Source organism: Schistocerca piceifrons, chromosome 3, assembly GCF_021461385.2.
Source record: "Schistocerca piceifrons isolate TAMUIC-IGC-003096 chromosome 3, iqSchPice1.1, whole genome shotgun sequence".
Lineage (NCBI taxonomy): Eukaryota > Metazoa > Arthropoda > Insecta > Orthoptera > Acrididae > Schistocerca > Schistocerca piceifrons.
In genome coordinates this window covers 621,363,957-621,383,185 of record NC_060140.1, presented here as the reverse complement: position 1 = coordinate 621,383,185, position 19,229 = coordinate 621,363,957, and the positions used below count along the sequence as shown (strand labels likewise).

At 37.4% G+C, this 19,229-nt stretch overlaps 1 protein-coding gene across 1 annotated transcript in view; it reads right to left on the bottom strand.

Moving 5' to 3' along the window:
• Positions 1-9,702, bottom strand: part of LOC124788082 (MAP kinase-activating death domain protein) — a 593,942-nt gene extending 584,240 nt beyond the window's left edge. The window contains exons 1-3 of the mRNA XM_047255179.1: positions 9,463-9,702; positions 4,841-5,502; positions 2,378-2,540 (exon numbers count right to left, since the gene is read on the bottom strand). Of these exons, the coding sequence (XP_047111135.1) occupies positions 2,378-2,540; positions 4,841-5,138 (461 nt within the window). The 5' untranslated portion in view covers positions 5,139-5,502; positions 9,463-9,702. The remainder of the gene's footprint in view (positions 1-2,377; positions 2,541-4,840; positions 5,503-9,462) is intronic.
• Between the last annotated feature and the right edge of the window lie 9,527 nt (positions 9,703-19,229).

Here is a 19,229-nt window from a genome sequence, read left to right as displayed (position 1 = left end):
GCTGTATAATGGAATGACGACAATGAAAATTTGTGCCGGACTGAGATCATACTCATTCATTATGCTGACTTCATATACTTTGTTCTTGAAAATGTATGCTCATAGGCATAAGTTGTTACAAATACCAATCCTATAACAGAGGCAAAAGATTCAGAAACTCAACATCAGATAAGCACCAATAAAATTCCAGAAGTTTTCATTCTCCGTGCTTCTCTTTCAACAAGTCGTGTGATTGGGGATCAATGAGCTATAAATGTAGCTCAACAGACACATCATCAAAGTTACAACCATATGGGTTGTGGAACAGAAGAACGTCACTCTCCGTTCTGTCAAGACTTGAAAATCTCTTGAAAAAATGCTTCTTCAAGTCACAGATAATTTTTTTAGAAAATTAAAGTTGACATCTTTGGGGACTGAAATGAAAATGAGAAAAGTTTTCTCCCAGTTGTATTTTAAATGGTGACAGCTTTCACCAAAATCCTTTGATCATCATTTAGAGGTCACAGAATAGGTTATCCTTTCCCCGAAGTTTCAAGTTCAGTTCATTCAGGTGGGATGTGATGTCAATAAAAAATGACACCTTTGAAAGCTAGGCAGGATTTGACAGTTGTGGATCAGCTCTCTTTTCTGGCAAGAAAAACATATGTTTTATTTCAAAGACTGTCAGAACAAAAGAAGGACTTTACCACATCTAAGCCACCTCACTGCAGAGTGATGAGCCAAGTCACAGAATTCAGAATCAATTTCTTCAAGGAAAGCCTGGCAATGATGGTGAATGAGTGTGTGTCACTGAATGAATTAGACACAGGACAAGAGCCCCTGTATGACATTTGTAATGGTGATTTGACAGTTCTGTATGAAACAAGACATGCGAACATGTCTGTAGATCCTTGTGCGCAAAGAAATCCAGCTCTGTCTGCCAGGATGCTGGCAACAGGCAAAAGTTACAGATGGAACTCTTGACCTGAAGGTTCATGTGATGGGCAGATAAGTTGTTGCCCAAAAAATACCGAAGGGTAGTTCATCACACATTGTGCTGCAGAAGCTCCACTGTTAGGATTCAGTGCTGCTCATAGCCCTAGCAATACCAGTGCTATGAAAGAAACGTCTCATGTTCGGTATGTTTTATCAAGCAAATTCAGGTACCATCGGTGGACTGGATGAAAAGCTGTTTCAGCCTGGATACAGCCCACAGGCCATAGTTTAGTGACCCCTGTACTAAGTGAAAGGACAGAACAGGGAAGCAGTAGCTGGTGAGAGAGTTAAGACAGAGTAGTACCCTGTCCACCCATTTGACTCAATTTGTACATTGAACAAGCTGTAAAGGACCTCAAAGATAAACTTGTAAACAGATTTAAAGTTCAGGGAATAGAAATAAAAACTTTGAGGTTTGCTGATCACACTGTAATTCAGCCAGAGACAGCAAAGAACTTGGAAGATCGGTTGACTGGAATGGATAGTGCCTTGAAAAGTGATTATAATATGAACTCCAACAAAAGTAAAAAACGAGCAATAGAACATATCTGGTGATGTTGAAGAAATTAGATTAGGAAATGGAACACTGAAAGTAGCATTGGTAGACAAGATTTGAAACTGGTTACATCATTTGAGATTTAAAACTTTCCTGGTGTACAGATCATTCCACAAAATTTCAGGAGAACTGCTGGATGTCTGCAGTTTGCTGCCACAATATTTTGGCACAGTCTTCTGGCCCTCTTCAGTTGAATACTGACAGGGAAAGCACTGAGTTCACATATTTATGATCCCACTGGTACCTGCATGTGCTGACAGGGTCTTAAATATACAAGCTCAGTGCCTTAACTGTCAGTATTCACCTGAAGGTGGCCAGAAGACTCTTCACTGAAATATCATGGCAGCAAGTTGAAGACATCCAGCAGTTCTCCCAAAATTTTATGGTTACAGCATATTTTTGTGGAATATGCAAAAAACATAATTTTGTTACAAATGATTAGAAGCTATACTAAGGATGGGCATAAGCTATTAATGTCAATCACATGGCCTATGGATCTTTATACAAATAATTAAGTGCAAAGATCTGCACTACCTTCCCTTGCTACTTGTACTGTGCAGAAAAGGTTTATTTTATGCACAATAATTTAGAAATCTGTTGAAGACTGTACCAATTAATTCATACATAAAGTCAATAAGCTGTTTCTCGTGGAAAATATGGCTTGAAACATAAATTTTAGTTTCATCATTATTGTACCACATATACCAAAACTAACATGCTCATAACTCACACAAGCTTATTGCAGTGAGTAACACACAAAAAACATCTTTTAGTTAAATGTCTCCTACAGTTACAAATGACAAATTCTTTATTAAAACGTAGATGCAACAAGGTGACAATACACACCTAGAAAAAGCTGAATCTGAGCTTTTCTCAACACTCTTTCTCCAGGATTCTCTTCTAAATGCTGACGAGCGACGGTCTCGGCGAGATCCACCAAGTCCAGCAGGTGGTGCAACACGTTCCATTGGGCGGTAGAAATTAACGCAGATTCCATATCGACTCTTGCCTGTATTAGTAAAAGGATCAATGATGAATGTCCATATCTTGTTTATAATACATAATATGATTTTTGAATATCATGAGGAACCTTTTGAGTAGTTTATTTGCTGTGATTTTGCATAAATGGTAGGATGGAGCTATCGAGCATCAGTAGCTGTGACATTGTATTTAATGTAGTCTGTTACTAGCATACTACCGATAGAGTGGCTTTATCTGAAACTTAATCTACAGAAATGTTATTATCGGTCCAACACAAGTTTATATGGCATCAAATGCACAAAGCTGATAAAAATTCATCAAAAAATTGCTATACCAGAAATTGTACAATTTGATAAAAAGTAATGGATCAATACAGATTAAAGTAAACACTTACCTTCAAATAAAATATATTTATCAGAGAAAATTTATTTGAGAATAATTTGGATTACATACTTCCCATGTTGGGTAATCTGGTGACTGTCATGTAAATTCTATCAGGATACATTGGTCTGAAATTCCCTCTCATTCTCTCCTTCTATCTCTTCCCCCTCCCCAGTGTTTCTTCTACTTGTTCTCGCTCACCACTGTCTGACAATAACTGCAACACTAATTAATTTGATAAAAGTGTTTAAAAAGAAATCTCAACTGATAAGTGACTCAACATTGTTTTCATAAACTTTTGCCAGAATCACCACTAAATAAATCAGTTCACTGAGAAACATATTTTTATGTTACAACCAATGCAGGTTTTTATAAAATATGGAAAATTTACTATAAAGAAATGTTTGTGAAAAAGAGAAAGTATTGGATGCAAAAATTATTGTGTGTCACAACTAAACCAACAAATTCCCTAGTAAAATGGTGGTTAGTGTTGCAAGGCTGAGAGAAGAGCACTGGGTTTGCCAAATTGATTACCTGACATTGAGTAGCACATACTAGACTGTCAGATCAGAGGCAGTAGCTATGGACCAGTGCTCTCATGCTATTATGCCACTGGAAGAGATGACCTGATCCTAATTACACTGCAGCATCAAAATGGGTGCTATCATCAAGTTCCGTGTGACTATTTATATGAGAACTTCTCACCACTCACTGCATGTGAAAGCATTTACGCTGGCAGCCTACAAATCAGTTTGCTGGCAGGCAACCAGCGTAGCTGTTTCTCCATGTTTTACTCACAGTTGTGGTTAGTATTGCCCACAGACTGGCACTAATATTGTTACAGTTTTAAATTTATAATTATTATTCCATTTAGTAGTTGGCCTGTCAGCCACACATCCTAAAAAGTGCTGGGAAAATTAAAAATGGAAAATAAGCATCTGGTAAATGTTAGTAATTACTGACATGGAAGCCTGAAAGAATCATAAAACCATTTTATCTGTAAAACCTGAGCCTTAAAAAGCCTGATTATTTAGATGGACAATTTCATAACTTCAGTTCTTTTTGTATCGAAAGTATTATGATTCTTATGTGCTAGTAATAACATACTGCCCCAAAATCCTTTAAAATAATACATACAAGAGATTGCCAACCTTTTTGCTTCAGCTAATTTAAAGTGAAGCAGTTGATCTTGTTTTATGTTAATGTGCACCACAATACATACTTAACTGAAATGCAATTTGAAGGCAATATGCTATACATTACTCTTGGGAATTTCTGTTTCAGGCAGTGGGAGTGCACAATTGGGTATTGGTGTGTTTTTTTCTGTGAATGTGTGTACTTTTACTAGAAACAGAGCAAGTTCTTGAAAGCTACCATGAATACTTATTCTATTACATGTTTCTGTGCTCTACACATCAGTCCACTATAGGTAGTTATCTTTCCCTTATTTTTACATTTTGTTCCATTCAGGAATTTCCATTATTGTTATAATCAACAAAATTTGTCATTTTTAAATTATCTTTCACGATTTAATCCCTAATTTGAAAAATAACAAAAAATAGTTAATGTTGTCGAAGCAGGTTATTCCTGAAAGTTGCAGATTTCTTAAAAGCCCATTGTTTATTAATATTCAGAACACATGCAGCTTGCAACATACAGGCTAAACTTCAGTGTTGAGGTTAATTAATATGTTCAGAACAATACAACAGAATAGATAATTGTATGTATTCTGCCACACATATGCCCTGTAACTGCACTTTAAAACTGATGGACAAGTAACCAGTTTGATAAAATGGAAACATCAATTCACTCATCTATATCCCACTTATTTCACAGCACCTTTTTAACATTACATAGAAATTACAACACAATTTCAAAGTGAAAACTTTTTTTTTTTACTCTCATGGAATTAAATCTTGATAATGTTACCAGGAGATTAATACTGACCTGAATCCTTCTCAGTTAATGTGAAGACAAAAGAGGTTGCTTCTCGTAGAGCAGTACGGCGTGGTCCCACAGAGACACAGCCTTCCGGCTGACAAAAGTAAACCATGTCAAGAGGCAAAGGGAAATCCTTGTGGTCTTCCATTGGATACCTGCGCAACAGTTCTGGAGTCTGCACTGCAGGAGTACTGCCACTGGAGCCCACTCTTGAGCCTGGTCCTGGACCTGGTGGGCGTGCTCCCACAATGGCGAGGTAGTCCACCAAACGGGGACAGAGAAACTTTTTTTGAATATCACACATTGTCTACAGAATTTGTCACGTTACTTGTTGGCTAAATTTTTGATGACGGAGCTCTTGTATGACAGCACAGTGCAGCGATGAGCACATGGTTGTGTTAATTCTATTATTTACAAGAGGATATTGTTAATTAATATGCAACATTAAATCTCCACTTTTCCTGGTCATCTTAATGTTCTCAAGAAATTGTTTAAAATCCAAAGTGTTTTCTTACTGAGTATTCTGCAGCTTTTGTGAACTAGATAATCACAACTGTGATTCATTTCACAGCACAAAAGTGAGCTGTTAATGGCACTGGTGCATAAAATCTTCAGTCAGACAGCAGATTATGATGTCTAGTGTTGCCTGTTCCATCTTTTTCATGCCACTGTAAAAAAAATAAAAAATAAAAAATAAAAAAAACGTGTTTTTATTTATTACCAAAGACAACAGAAAGGAGTTTGCAATTACATTTTTATGGATTAATTAATAATTAGAAAATATAACTGAAGCACTGAGAAGCTAATAATACAAATACCATAAAATTTTTGAAATTGGCACAAGGTGCTATAATCAAGTTGTGCTCAAATTTCAACAAGCCAGCCTTCATTTCTAGCAGTCTATATTCCTCACTTCACATGTTGTATTTTAGATCTAAAGTTGCTTGAGACTTTATAACAATTAATTTTTATGATCAAACAGTCCAAGGGTGTACTGCCAGGTCATAGCATACAACAGGCACAATATTTCGGTGATCAGACATGTCACCATTATCATCAGGTGCACAGTTCATCAGCACATCTGACGAAGATGACACGTCTGATTGCCGAAATATTGCACCAGTTAGGTCCTATTAACTGGCAGTGCATTCAAGATTGTTTCAATTAACAAGTACACCAGGAGAAACTGAAGAATCATATTAAATTTTACAAATAAGCAGGATGTCAATAAAGCTGAAGACCTTCAATTACAGCACTTCTTTGTTTGTAAAAAATGAAACCTTCTTATAGTACAAGCCAGTTGAATGTATGCTGTGCAGAGGCATTGATATTGTAGCAGTGTGCACAGCAATGTGCAAGAAAAAGTGTGAGTACTCTAGTCAATACAAAACTATGCTATTCAACGAGTTGTACAATATATTACACTAACTCATAAAGACACTTTGGCATGATGGTGTAATTTATGCTACTTTAAAGCAATAGGAAGCTAGGGATTAGCACTCAGAAACTACAGATTTCTGAAAGAAACAAAATACATGAACAATTATGAAGTAGACACAAGTAGTAAGCAGTTATGAAGTTCTGTCAGGACTGGGTAGGAATTTCAATTTCTGTTGCAAGTAAATGTGCAAAGGAGATGAAAAGATGTTTCTTGTACTTGGAAGCTAATCAGATACCAGCTGGTGATAGCAGGCTAGAAAAATTTGTGGACAATCTCATATTGCCAAGCATATAAAAATTTAGCACAAGTCAAAAAAATCTGATAAATTTTTTGTATCAAAAGTTAAGCATTCAGAAATTGCTGAAAACAATTACAAATACATTGCCTAGTGTGGATAACATTCATCATTCAAAACACAATTCGTCCCCATCATACAAGAATGACTAGTATTTGGATGAAAGAGGAAGACTTCTGAGTGGACCTTACAAATCACAATTCCTAAACCTAACTACAACACACAAAATTGTGTAAATTTCTAGCACTTTCATCCTGCATTGGTAAAACATCTGCATCTACAACTACAATCTGCAAAGTACAGTGAGGTGCATGGCAGAGGCTACATCCCATTGTATTAGTTATTAAGGTTTCTTCCTGATCCATTCACGTACGGAGTGTGGGAAGAACGATTGCTTGAGTGCCTCTGTGCATGCAGTATTTATTCTAATATTACCCTCACAATCCCTCTGTGAGAGATATTTGAAGAACAAGTTGGAAACACAGATATTCCTGTCCTAACCCCAAAATGGTTTCCAAAAGAGCACAGGTACCCAGGACAATTTATAAATCATCAATGTCAGGGCAACTTGCATGTAGAAATCCAGTGTCTGTCACCATTATTTGATGGTGACTACTAAACCATGGTAATTCTTATATTATTATAAAAACTGATAAACTTCAGCCAGCCTAACTGCCTTGTCTTTGGCATCAAGTTATTTTTATGAGAGAAAAATATAAGTTAGATACAAAAATATATTGATTGGTGCCGGAATAATGATGCAAAGGTAACCTCAAAGAGCAACTCGAAGGAGAATTCTAATTGTTCTTTGCTCTGGTTACTGCAGTATGCCTATGATAAAGCTACATACACACACACACACACACACACACACACACACACACACACTAACTGATTTATACAGTACTCAATTTTATACATCTACTCAGAATGAAAATAACACATACATTATGAACAAAACAGAAAAGTCACTGATAATTATGAGGTTAATACCTGGAAAATGGTGGGGAGCCCATTATACCACTCCTTTAACTTTGTACACAACTATGAAGTGACCAGTTTTAGCTTATGCTAGTTTTTCTTGTGATAGTGGTTCAAAAGCAAGGAATCCATTCTAATGCCTAAGAATAGGGACCTCCGAGCAATGAGCTCAACTCTTACAAATTCCTTGCCAAAGAAAGCAGTGAAAATGTCTTCAATTATCCAAAGGATAATTTCCTTCGACGGAAATTACAAGAAATGGAACACAAAAGAACTGAAATTTTGCACCAATTACACAATTATGTCTAATATGCCCAACTACCAGCACAAACATGTATTGAAGTCTTAATATATCAATTTAGTACATAATGGCAGAAGAATTCACAACTGTCTACAGACAACTGGTCCAGATATATTTGGAATTTGCAACTGCCATACATTTGCAAACGAAGCAACATAGAAGCACTTTATTGGAAATAGGAAAATATTTGGACCTGGAATTATCAGGTAATGGTTTGGTTTAAACATAAGCTTCAAATGTTCATGCAGTTTGCAAAGATTGGTCTTAAAAGCATGTCACAAGATATTATAGATTGCACAATTCTTTGTACCAAATTAATCCAAATTTTATTTTGCATTAAAATTTCCATATTTAAAACAAAGACTCTCACTCTACATGAAGCACCAACCTCCACGTTACATATTAGGGAACACAATCTGTTAATTGCAGCTGTCCAAAATGATATAAACGTAAATTAGATATAGCAGACACAATGGATGAAAAAAACAAAAAACTGTAAGGAATAAGTTAGATCTTTTTGGGGATTCTAGCACACAGACTTACTGTAAAAGATTTTTTTGTGAACAGCAGTGTGACACTAAAAAGTTGAAAATAAAATTTAATTGGGAAATTTATAAACAGAATCACTCCCCACTCACCCATCCCTCCCTCTCTCTCTATGGCACCACCAAACTATCTCACTCTAACTTCATGTTCCCTATTTCTATTGGATTTATGTATCTTATTTATGAAAGATGGGATGGGAGAGAGGGAGAAGGAGAAATGCAGCTGTGGTTAGTCCCTAATTTGAGTGTCTGTTAATTATATTTCAAGTATTTCTTTGCTGGATTAGTTATGTTCATTAATATGGCAGACCATCATTTCAAAAACTCCCTTTCCAAGAGAAATGAAGTAGCTCAGTAACACTGCTGATGCTATGAACTGATATTTCATGTACTGCTACTGTTTCTGAAAATGCCAAGAAAAATCTTACAGAATCAGGGCTACGTGAATTAATTGGAAACATTCACAACACATACATTTTAAGGTATCGGAAAGCACATAGTTAGCCAGTTCAAGGAAAGGCAACAAAACGTCCAACAACTGGTAAATCCTCCAGTTAATGAGGGAGTCAGCTGAATCCCTAGCCATCCAATGATGGAGAAAATCATCTGTGTACCATATAAGTACTAAGAAAGTCAAACCAATAAGTATAAAGCACAATAATGAGTACCACTTTTAAGATAACTATTTAATACATTATTTAATTGATAAATATGGTACATTTACAAATAACTAAAGCACCATACAAATTTTAGAAAGTTACTGACATCATGTGAGCCACAAAACACCACATAAAAAATCTTACTGAAATGAGAATGCAAAAAAAAGTAGCGAAACTAGAAATAAATTGACCAAACAGAAAAAAAATTAAGCCAAAGGAGGAAAAAAACCACATCACAAATGGGAAAAAAATATTCTATTTATGTCTGCACTAATTTTATGTTCAAATTCCCAGAACACAGTCAACAGCTAATACAGCAACCTTGCAATATACATGACTACACATTTGAGTTCCAGCACAATTTATAGTTATTTCTGCAGCACAGTAAAAGATTCTTAATACTTACACATAGGTTTCCACTAAAATTTCAAAGAGAATTTTCTTTCGATTGAGATAAGATTATATAAATGTTTCACTCTCTCTATGAATGCAAAACTATGGAGAAAGATAAGTACAATTGTACAAAAGAAGAGGTAGGCATATATGTCTTGCGGATAAAATACCAGGAGACATGACAACCTTCCCAGTGCCCGAGAGCCACTGGAGGCATCAGGGAGTTGACCCATTTCTGAGCCTGCTCCTTTATCCACCAATCAATACAATCTGGGGCTGGAATGTATGCTGCCATCTGGTAGCTTCTGCTTGCAGCTCTCTTGCATGCTGAAATACTGATCCACTGCACACACCACATCTGACTTGCATTTTTAAAAACAAAGCAACTTATTTATAATCTCATCACATAACAATGTGTTAAACAGTATTGAAAATGTAAACTGAGGTAAATTAAGGAAAATATTGTAGAACTAAAGCCAGGTACAATTCGAGAGCATTTCTTATATATAAATGCCATAGTAAAATGAATAAATTGTTATTTGTAGTCACTTATAATATTACTACAGTAATAATTATTCATTAAGAGTAGTGAGCAAGAATCTTATCAGATAGTAAAACATTTTTAGGATAATTACAGAAAAATATTCATGACAAAGAGAAAGTAAAGGCAGTTACCAGGAACTTAAGCAGTTCCTTTTCAGATTATATTTGTTCATGCCTCATGGGAGTCCATCAAATTAATTATCCTCTATTCTCTAATTGAAGTTGACTGTCTTATACTAATTTCTTTGGAAATCAGAAACCAACCCACAAATAAAAACTGAGTTGCAGGTGAGTTAATTAAATGACCATTTACTCATTATCTGTCCAAACTTCCTTACAAATGCTTCATAAGGAGTAACAAAATGTATGAGTTGGGTATTATTTTGAGGCCTCCTTTATTACAGACATAAATCAACAACGAATAATGTCATTTATCTAGCAGAGGCAGTTTTTATTGGATATGTCATGGTATTACAGTTTAACATAAGACATCATTCACATATACAAGCATTTACATACTAGATACAGGTCATAGTCTGGGAAGGATGGGACAGATACTTGGCCATGACATTATAGCAGGAACTATTCCAGAATTTGCCTGGGGTAACACAGGGAAACCACAGAAAACCTAAATCAATAAATTTAGAGTTAATTAATTTTATGATTAGCAGGATGGGGCATAACAACACTGACTAGGTTTTGCACATGTGTGTGTATCACAAATGGAACAGCCCTGTACTGTGGTTACCTGGCATAATCAGTTTGTGCAGGAGGCAATCTATAAATCTTATGAATCTTCTTATGAAATCTTTTATTTATTTGCCGAGATTGCTACATTAACACATTAGTGGACTACTAGTTTTGGCAATATAAACTGCCATCTTCAGATCTATAAAAGGAAATATGCCAAGGCTACAAGCTTAAACCAATATTAAAACACAATAGGGCATACACGAAAACTCAATGACAAAAAATTATGTACCCATAAAACCAGGCAGTGGTAGTTACATCACACAATAATTTAAATCACTCCATTACAAGAAGAACACACACTGTGCTGTAAGATAATAATCCCATAAAATTCTGTTCATATGGACCTCAGTTCCTCTGTTATAGTCAACATAGCATCAAACCCATGAAACAACATTATATGCCATGTATCTACTTTGTTCATGTTCTACAAATTCGAAGTTGTACATACATTATGGTTGCACATCTGGCATATTGCTGTAATGCTCTTACTTTATAATAGCATGTTTTTATTTAATTTTACTTATTCGGTGTATTTATTGTTGTATTTTGAACTTTGGATTGCATCTGTGCATATGAACAGAATTTTATGAGACTTATTATCTGACAGCACATTGTATGTTCTTCTTGTGGTGATGTGGTTTAAATCATTTTACAATGCAACTTGCACTGGGCAGTTTTATGGATAAGTAATTTTCTCACTTTGAGTTTTCGTAAATGCCCTACTGTGCTTTTATATTGCTTCAAGTCTGTAACCGGCCCATATTTTCTTTTATAGACTTGAAATGGCAATTTATATTGCCAAAGCTTGCAATCCACTAATGTGTTAACATAGTGATCTTACAAATAAATAAAAGTGATCGTAAGAAAACTGCATTATGAAAGAGCCTTAGTTTAAAACTGTGAGGTTTTAACACCTGCACATTGTAAATTTACTGATCCAATTATTCTTCTTTAATTTGTAGATTATATCTTGTTCAGTAACAAAATCTACCAACAGATGATACACAAACACAGCTGGTTTGACAACACTTTCCCACACATGCAACACATCATTTGGCACCCTTTGCCTTCGCCTTTCACTTTTCCAAGCATGTGAAGTATCATTTGCCACCCCTCTCTTCCCTCACACATTCGGTACCATTCCTTGGGCTCTTGGTAAGATCTTTAAAAATCTAATCTAGTGAGTTCAGAAACTGGCTGTTATCACTACTAATTACAGTAAACCCTGTGCATAAGTTTTGTGCTAGAGGTAATACAGGTGCTCCTCTCAGCTTGGTGCCCTAAGTGGCCACTTGTGTTGCTTGAGCCACTTTATACACAGACCTAGTCAATTTGAATTCTCCACCTTCAACATAATGTAACTGTAATTTTGCAACATTTAACAAAAAAGACAGGGGGGTGGGGGAGGGGGGGGGGGGAACGAGATATAGGAAGGAATGTAGGAGAAAGCCAGATCACACGAAATGCGAAAAGAAGTGGCACACATTCTTTTAACAGTATACAACAAACATCAATGTCTAACATTTTAAACCGGACTTGTCCTATAATCAATAAAGGTCCTGCTATTAAAGTATGTAATAAATGAAAACAGATGAATAAATAATGACTAATATACATTAACTAATATACAATGATCAACTAATATACATTAATTATTTACAAGATGGTTGTTCTGTACTGTAAATATACCTGTACTACAGCTTTAATTCATTGTTTTGATATAGGCTCCTGCATTCATTTATTCCTGTTGTGAGTGCCAAAACCTCATGCCTGATGCCACTGTTACAATGGATTAGTAATGTCATACAGAAAACTATAGCCAATATTGTGTCCAGTTACTATCAAATAGATTTCACAGTGCAATTTAAAACTGTTTTAGTAATTTCTCTAAATATGAATTTGTGTATAAAGATCACACTGCATTAGCATCCACCCCCATACCAGACAAATTAAGCTACTGGCAGCAAGTATGATCCAAAAACTATACCTGCTACCTCTATGAAGTGATCAGAGTCACTATATTATCACAACACTTTATGAGAACTACTGCCACTATATTCTGATACTAATTGTAAGTTGTTAACAATGTCTATTCCTGCTTCACAGCAATGAGAGACGATTCCTCTTTCTCATTTGCCCTTTTGCACGAGTCGTCACCACTGAAAGATGTTTGCCAAATTCTGCATAAAACTTTCCTTTCCACATTCACTTCATGTAATGCCTTATTCACTCAGCAGTAAAACAAAGTTTTTCGCTGTTCAAAGAACAAGTGGTCCTTCTGGATTTGCAGACACCTCTCTGGTATTTACGTTGTGTGACTGTTGTTCGTATTTTACATTTTGGTGCATTTCCACAACTGTGGCAGTTTTCTTTCATTGTCAGATATGTAACGACTTTAAATCATAGCGACTGAAAATAAACACGTATACCAGTGTTGTAATCATTGCAGTGACTAGAGACACGGATGAATCTATGAATCTGCAAATAAGAACTTGTTTGCGCAGATAATATGATCGTAACTTTAAGTTTTGAGAGACCAGAAACAACTATGCGGTATGATAAGAAATTTATTTCATGTTACTCAGGCAGATGGTGTTGTACAAAGAATAGATTAAAGAACGTCTCTTCCACACCCAGAGCATACAGCGGATGTTCCTGCAGCAGTTTGGGCTCTACGTTCGAGAGAAAAGCAAATGATGATTTATCTGGAACTTTCTTAAAGGTATGGTCTTAAAAATGATCAAGGCACCACAACTTAGTCCCTCCTGCACCAAAGCACAGGGATATTAATATTGCCACTAACCGAACCCGCACATCTATACTACTACTTTAGGTGATTCTAATGCGTCATCGAGTGTAATGTACACCCCAATTTTAAAAATTAAAATCAGGAAAAAAAGATTTTGTTGGTGCGTTACTGATAGGCTACATTTATTTTCCACAACAATGATTTATCAAAACAACAACTTTTAAGTCACACATTTTTAGTCATACATGAAAAAAAAAAACAGTCCGTAAATTACAGGCATTATTAATCATCAGTCGCTAATGTCATCGTTGCTGGTATGCTCTGAGCAGTGTCCGCATTCGAAACAAATAATAGTTCCACAACCATCCTTGATGCCGCTCCAGAAAACATCTTCTCTTCCATCCAGAGTATTTGAAATACATTACCGGGTACTTCTTGCTTGATTTTACACTCGTTGGCGCTTCGATTCTTTTCAAGACAGCCGAAACCCAGTGTGCAATAATATGGGGTGCGGCACGCTTAATTTTTCCTGTCGGAGTCAGTTCATAGTTTAGTTCGCAAAACCATTTTTCGTACTTTTCCTGGCCGTGGATCTTTTTTGCGTCGTCACTGAGATGACCACAAAATGCACCACGACAAAGCACTGATGGTAGTTTGGTAAGCCCACCTGGATGGAGTTTTCATGCGTTTCGGAGCCAGTAAAGCATTAAAGTTCAGTCATCCACCCTGTCGCACCGCGCGGTTTGAGGCGTCATGTCACTGACTGGGCGGCCCCTCCCGCCGGAGGTTCGAGTCCCCCCTCGGGCATTAGATTAGAGATTAGATTAGATTAGATTAATTTTTTGTTCCATAGATCCGTGTTGAGGAGATCCTCGTGGATATGGAACATGTCACCTTTTTTTTAAAAAAAAAGCTGAAATAACAATACTAATAGTATGAATATATACAATACATCATTTGTTTCTATTAAAAAATTCGTCAATGGAGTAGAAGGAGTTGGCCACTAGTAAGTCTTTCAGGCTCTTTTTAAACTGATCTTTATTTGTAACTAAATTTTTTATGTTTGCTGGCAAATTATTGAAGATGAGTGTTCCTGAGTAGTGGACCCCTTTTTGAACTAAAGTAAGTGCTTTTAAGTCCTTGTGCAGATCATTTTTGTTCCTGGTATTGTATGTATGAACTGAGCTGTTTGTTAGAAAAAGAGATATATTATTTAGGACAAATTTCATTAAGGAGTAAATATACAGAGAGGCAGTAGTTAGTATACCCAGTTCTTTGAAGAGGTTTCTACAAGACGTCCGTGGGTTTACTCCACAAATAATACGTATTACACGCTTTTGGACTCTGAAAACTTTTGTTTGACTTGAAGAGTTACCCCAAAATATTATACCATATGACATTATGGAATGAAAGTAGGCAAAGTATGCAAGCTTTTTCACTTTTATGTCGCCTATGTCTGCTAACACTCGAATTGCAAATACATATTTGTTAAGACGTTTCTGCAGTTCTGTGGCGTGCTCCTCCCAACTGAATTTATTATCAAGTTGTAATCCCAGGAATTTAAGACTGTCAACCTCTTCTATCTGCTCTTCTTCGTACTTTATGCATATGTGTGTGTTGTTCTTAGCATAACTTAGTTTTTGTTATTTTACGTAGTGTGAAAGTTTAGGTACCGATGACCTAAGCAATTTGGTCCTTTACGAATTCAGACACATTTGAACATCCCTTCTCTTGATTTAGAATGTTAACGTCGTATGGGAATAACTATTAATTTTTTAGGGGTCTTGGGGCTTGTTTTCCGCTTAAAGATTGAGAAAGGTCGAAATTTGCGTCCATCTGCTGTGATTGCCAATATTACAGTTATGCCCTCGTTTTCACACCTGATATTTTACTGGTAACTTCTTTTGTTCCCTTTCATCAATCATGTAATTACACGGCACGTCACACTAAATTGCAGTCTCATCAGCGTTGCGTATTCGGCCCATCGAAAAATTCTACTCTTTCCGAAGTGTGATGACATACCGCTGAAACTCGCAAAGTTTTTACTCAAAATCGTATGGTACCTTTTGGCATACTGTTGTACGGCGTCGTGGAGATAAGGCCGACGTTTCATAAAGGGATCAACCCATCCGCGGCTAGCCTTGAAAACTCTTGCCTCGGTATACTAATAACTCCTGCCATCTCTTTCGCTTTGTTTCTATGGTGTCACAAATCACAGATTGCCCATTCTTGCTCCTTTCACGGACAGACTCCAAAACTTTTACTTCAACGTTAGGACGTCTTCCTTTGCAAGGACCAGTGAATTTTTTTCTAGTAGCGGTAGTTGCAAATGATGTCAATTTCTGTTTCTTCCACAAGCGAACGTTATTCTCAGCTAAACATAAATTTCGTCCCGTTCTCCTGTTACTGTATTTTTCAGTAAAAAGAATTACTTTGCGCTTGAAAGTAGCATCATACGATGTTCTCTGCTTGCTTTCTGTTTCGTGACTACCGCATATTTCAGCTGCTAAGACGATAGTTGCAGCATAAAAAAATGCACCCAAAATCGGGGTCGTCTTACGACAGACGTAAAATATAGATTGAAATTTATATAAATTAAAACCATTGTAGAATTAAATAAAACATACACCAATTGATTCAAAACGCTGCAAAATACAATTCGACATCTAAGGAAAGCAGCTCCTCAAGTACATCCTCAATTACTTTTTTAAGAAGCCCGTCATTTGGGTCCCATTCGGCACCTTGTGAATCGATTTCCGCTTCGTCTATAATATCCCATAACAAATCGTCCTTAGTGCCATCCATAGCCTTGGATATCCCACACTACTTGAATGGTTTGATCATTGCTTCCACCTTCGCTTTTTCCGTGATCTGATCACGAAATCACACAAAACATCAAGTGATGCCGCCAGCATAGCTCCACCTTTCGTAAACGACTTTTGCCACTCATCATCCTATTGTTCCATCGATCAACATGTGGTCTTTGAATGGTTTATTCAGAGGGACGTCAAAAGGTTATAGCATCGAAGTCAAACTACCCCGATAAAACAGCAGTCTTAATACTGTGATTTTTGTTATTCTCATAGGGTTGCCGATTGTCCCGAAATATGGGAGCTATCACCGTTATAGACTTTCTTGTCCCGACAAGACCCAATTTTTTCCACAGTTAGTTTTATTTATGTCAACAAGTGTATGTTGACAATGTCTCACTGACGGCGTTGCATGTTGGGCATATTGTATCCACAATGCACGTATCTTCTAGGTGTAGCGCCATTATTCGAGAAAATACCAAACTTCAAGGACTGTGATGAAGGGCCACACGGAAGAATCGGGCAGTTCCCATTTGAGTAGCAATGTGATAAGATGATTCTTTCTAAACGTACTACGAACGAGTGCAAGTTAATATAATGTTTGAAGTCTGTTCACTGCAGGTATTTAGAGAGTTAAGTGTAGTGAGTGACGTGTACTTTGATGACTAAAGCGATATCGGCGACTGTTTGCGTCTAATGGATTTATCAAATCATAGCTTACGAAAATGCCTGAGTATCAAAAGAGACGGTGGTCTGTGGTCTTTTGCTAAGAAAGGACGTACGGATCAGGGCTCGCTGTGTGAGATTTGTAGCTGTTTCATCTCAGTAACTCGCGGAGGTAAGGTAGATGTGAGGCATCGCACTTCTACAAGAAACCATACAAACAGATTAGCGGTAGCATCGACAACAAAGCCTATTTCGACATTCATGATTAAAGAAGATACCCAGGAAGAACTGCTCGTTGCTGCTGCTTAACTAATAACAGCTTATAAAGCTGTAATTCTTCATGCTTTCCCGGCTATCTGTTGACGTCTTGGATATTCGGGAATCCAGCGGGATGTTCGCGTCGTTCTCGCAAGTTATTTCAACAGCGTGCCTCGCTGTCTTCTTCAGGTGCTACCTGAGACAGCGATTAATAAAAATAATCTCACACCACACTCGTGTCCGAATGCATAAAACAATTGCAAGAAGTTTCATTTTACGGCATAGGCACCAATGCATCGAACCAAAAGGATGAAAAGGTGTTTCCTTTAGTTGTTTAATACTTTACTGAAACTGATGTAATCCAACAGAAACTCATGAAAACTGCAAATTTCATTAGATAAATTAATCGCTTTTTGTGGAGCCGGTACCAATACTAACCGAACGGAAGGCTTCTTCGACGCAGCCAGGGGAATGTGTTTCACCAAATTAAAGACGAACTAGGAAAACATGTAGAAGGAATTGAGTACCTTATTCACATTCTCCTCGATGCTATATCAAACGCTGCTGGAGTCTTAACTGTCGGCTTGAAATAATCACCACGAAAATATTTAATTATCTTTCAATATACACGGTAAGGATAGAGAAACTGAGATAGTTCTGCTTATAGGTTGATGTATATCATCAGACGCTTCCATCTCACTCAAAAACAAAACGGCTGTCGTTAACACCCGCAGCTGAGTAGAATTCTTGAGTTTTCTTTTCCTTTTCAGCGATCACAGGCCGTGTAGACCACGTACTGCATCAACGATCTGATTCCATCTTCTTCTATCTGTCGCTCTCCACGCTACAGATGTTCCTAATGCGGCGATGTCCTCTATGTCACCTTTACACCGCGTGCGAGGTCCGCCCCCGGTAGCTGAGTGGTCAGCGCGAGACTGTCAATCCTAAGGGCCCGGGTTCGATTCCCGGCTGGGTCGGAGATTTTCTCCGCTCAGGGACTGGTTGTTGTGTTGTCCTAATCATTTCATACCCATCGACGCGCAAGTCGCCGAAGTGGCGTCAAATCGGAAGACTTGCACCAGGCGAGCGGTCTACCCGACGGGAGGTCCTCGTCACACGACATAAAAAAACCGTGTGCGAGATCGGCCCAATGATCTTGTTGCTTGGACAGTGCCCTCCAATGCCTTCTTAAGAACTGAGCTGGTTTCCATTCGAGCTGCATGGCCAGGCAACTGCAGCCTCCTACTTGGTTGCTTCATTAACTGATAAATTTCAGTGTTCTTTCGAACTCTCCAGATGTAATTCTCCAACACAGGTCCCCAGATTTTTCTCATCACTTTTCTTTCGAAAATATTCAGTTTTTCTCTTTCTTTCTTGGTAAGTGTCCAGCTTTGGTTCAAAAAATGGCTCTGAGCACTATGGGACTCAACTGCTGAGGTCATTAGTCCCCTAGAACTTAGAACTAGTTAAACCTAACTAACCTAAGGACATCACACACATCCATGCCCGAGGCAGGATTCGAACCTGCGACCGTAGCGGTCTCGCGGTTCCAGACTGCAGCGCCAGAACCGCGCGGCCACTTCGGCCGGCTAAGTGTCCAGCTTTCCAAACCATATAGTACTACTGGGCAGACGATATGTTATATATCTTACTTTTAACTGAGCTGCTTAGAGCGTACAGACATCTTGACCTTGAGACTATTCTGTCATTTGCCGGCCAGAGTGGCCGAGCGGTTCTAGGCGCTACAGTCTGGAACCGCGCGACCGCTATGGCCTTAGGTTAGTTAGGTTTAAGTAGTTCTAAGTTCTAGGGGACTGATGACCTCAGCAGTTAAGTCCCATAGTGCTCAGAGCCATTTGAACTATTCTGTCATTTATATCCAGTGTTATGAGTGTTACGATATTTTTACTGCTGAAGCGTGATCCAAGGTATTTAAACTGATGAACTTCTCTGAATCTAGAATGGTGGTCAGTTTCAAAGTGAGGATTTGGGTTTATGACT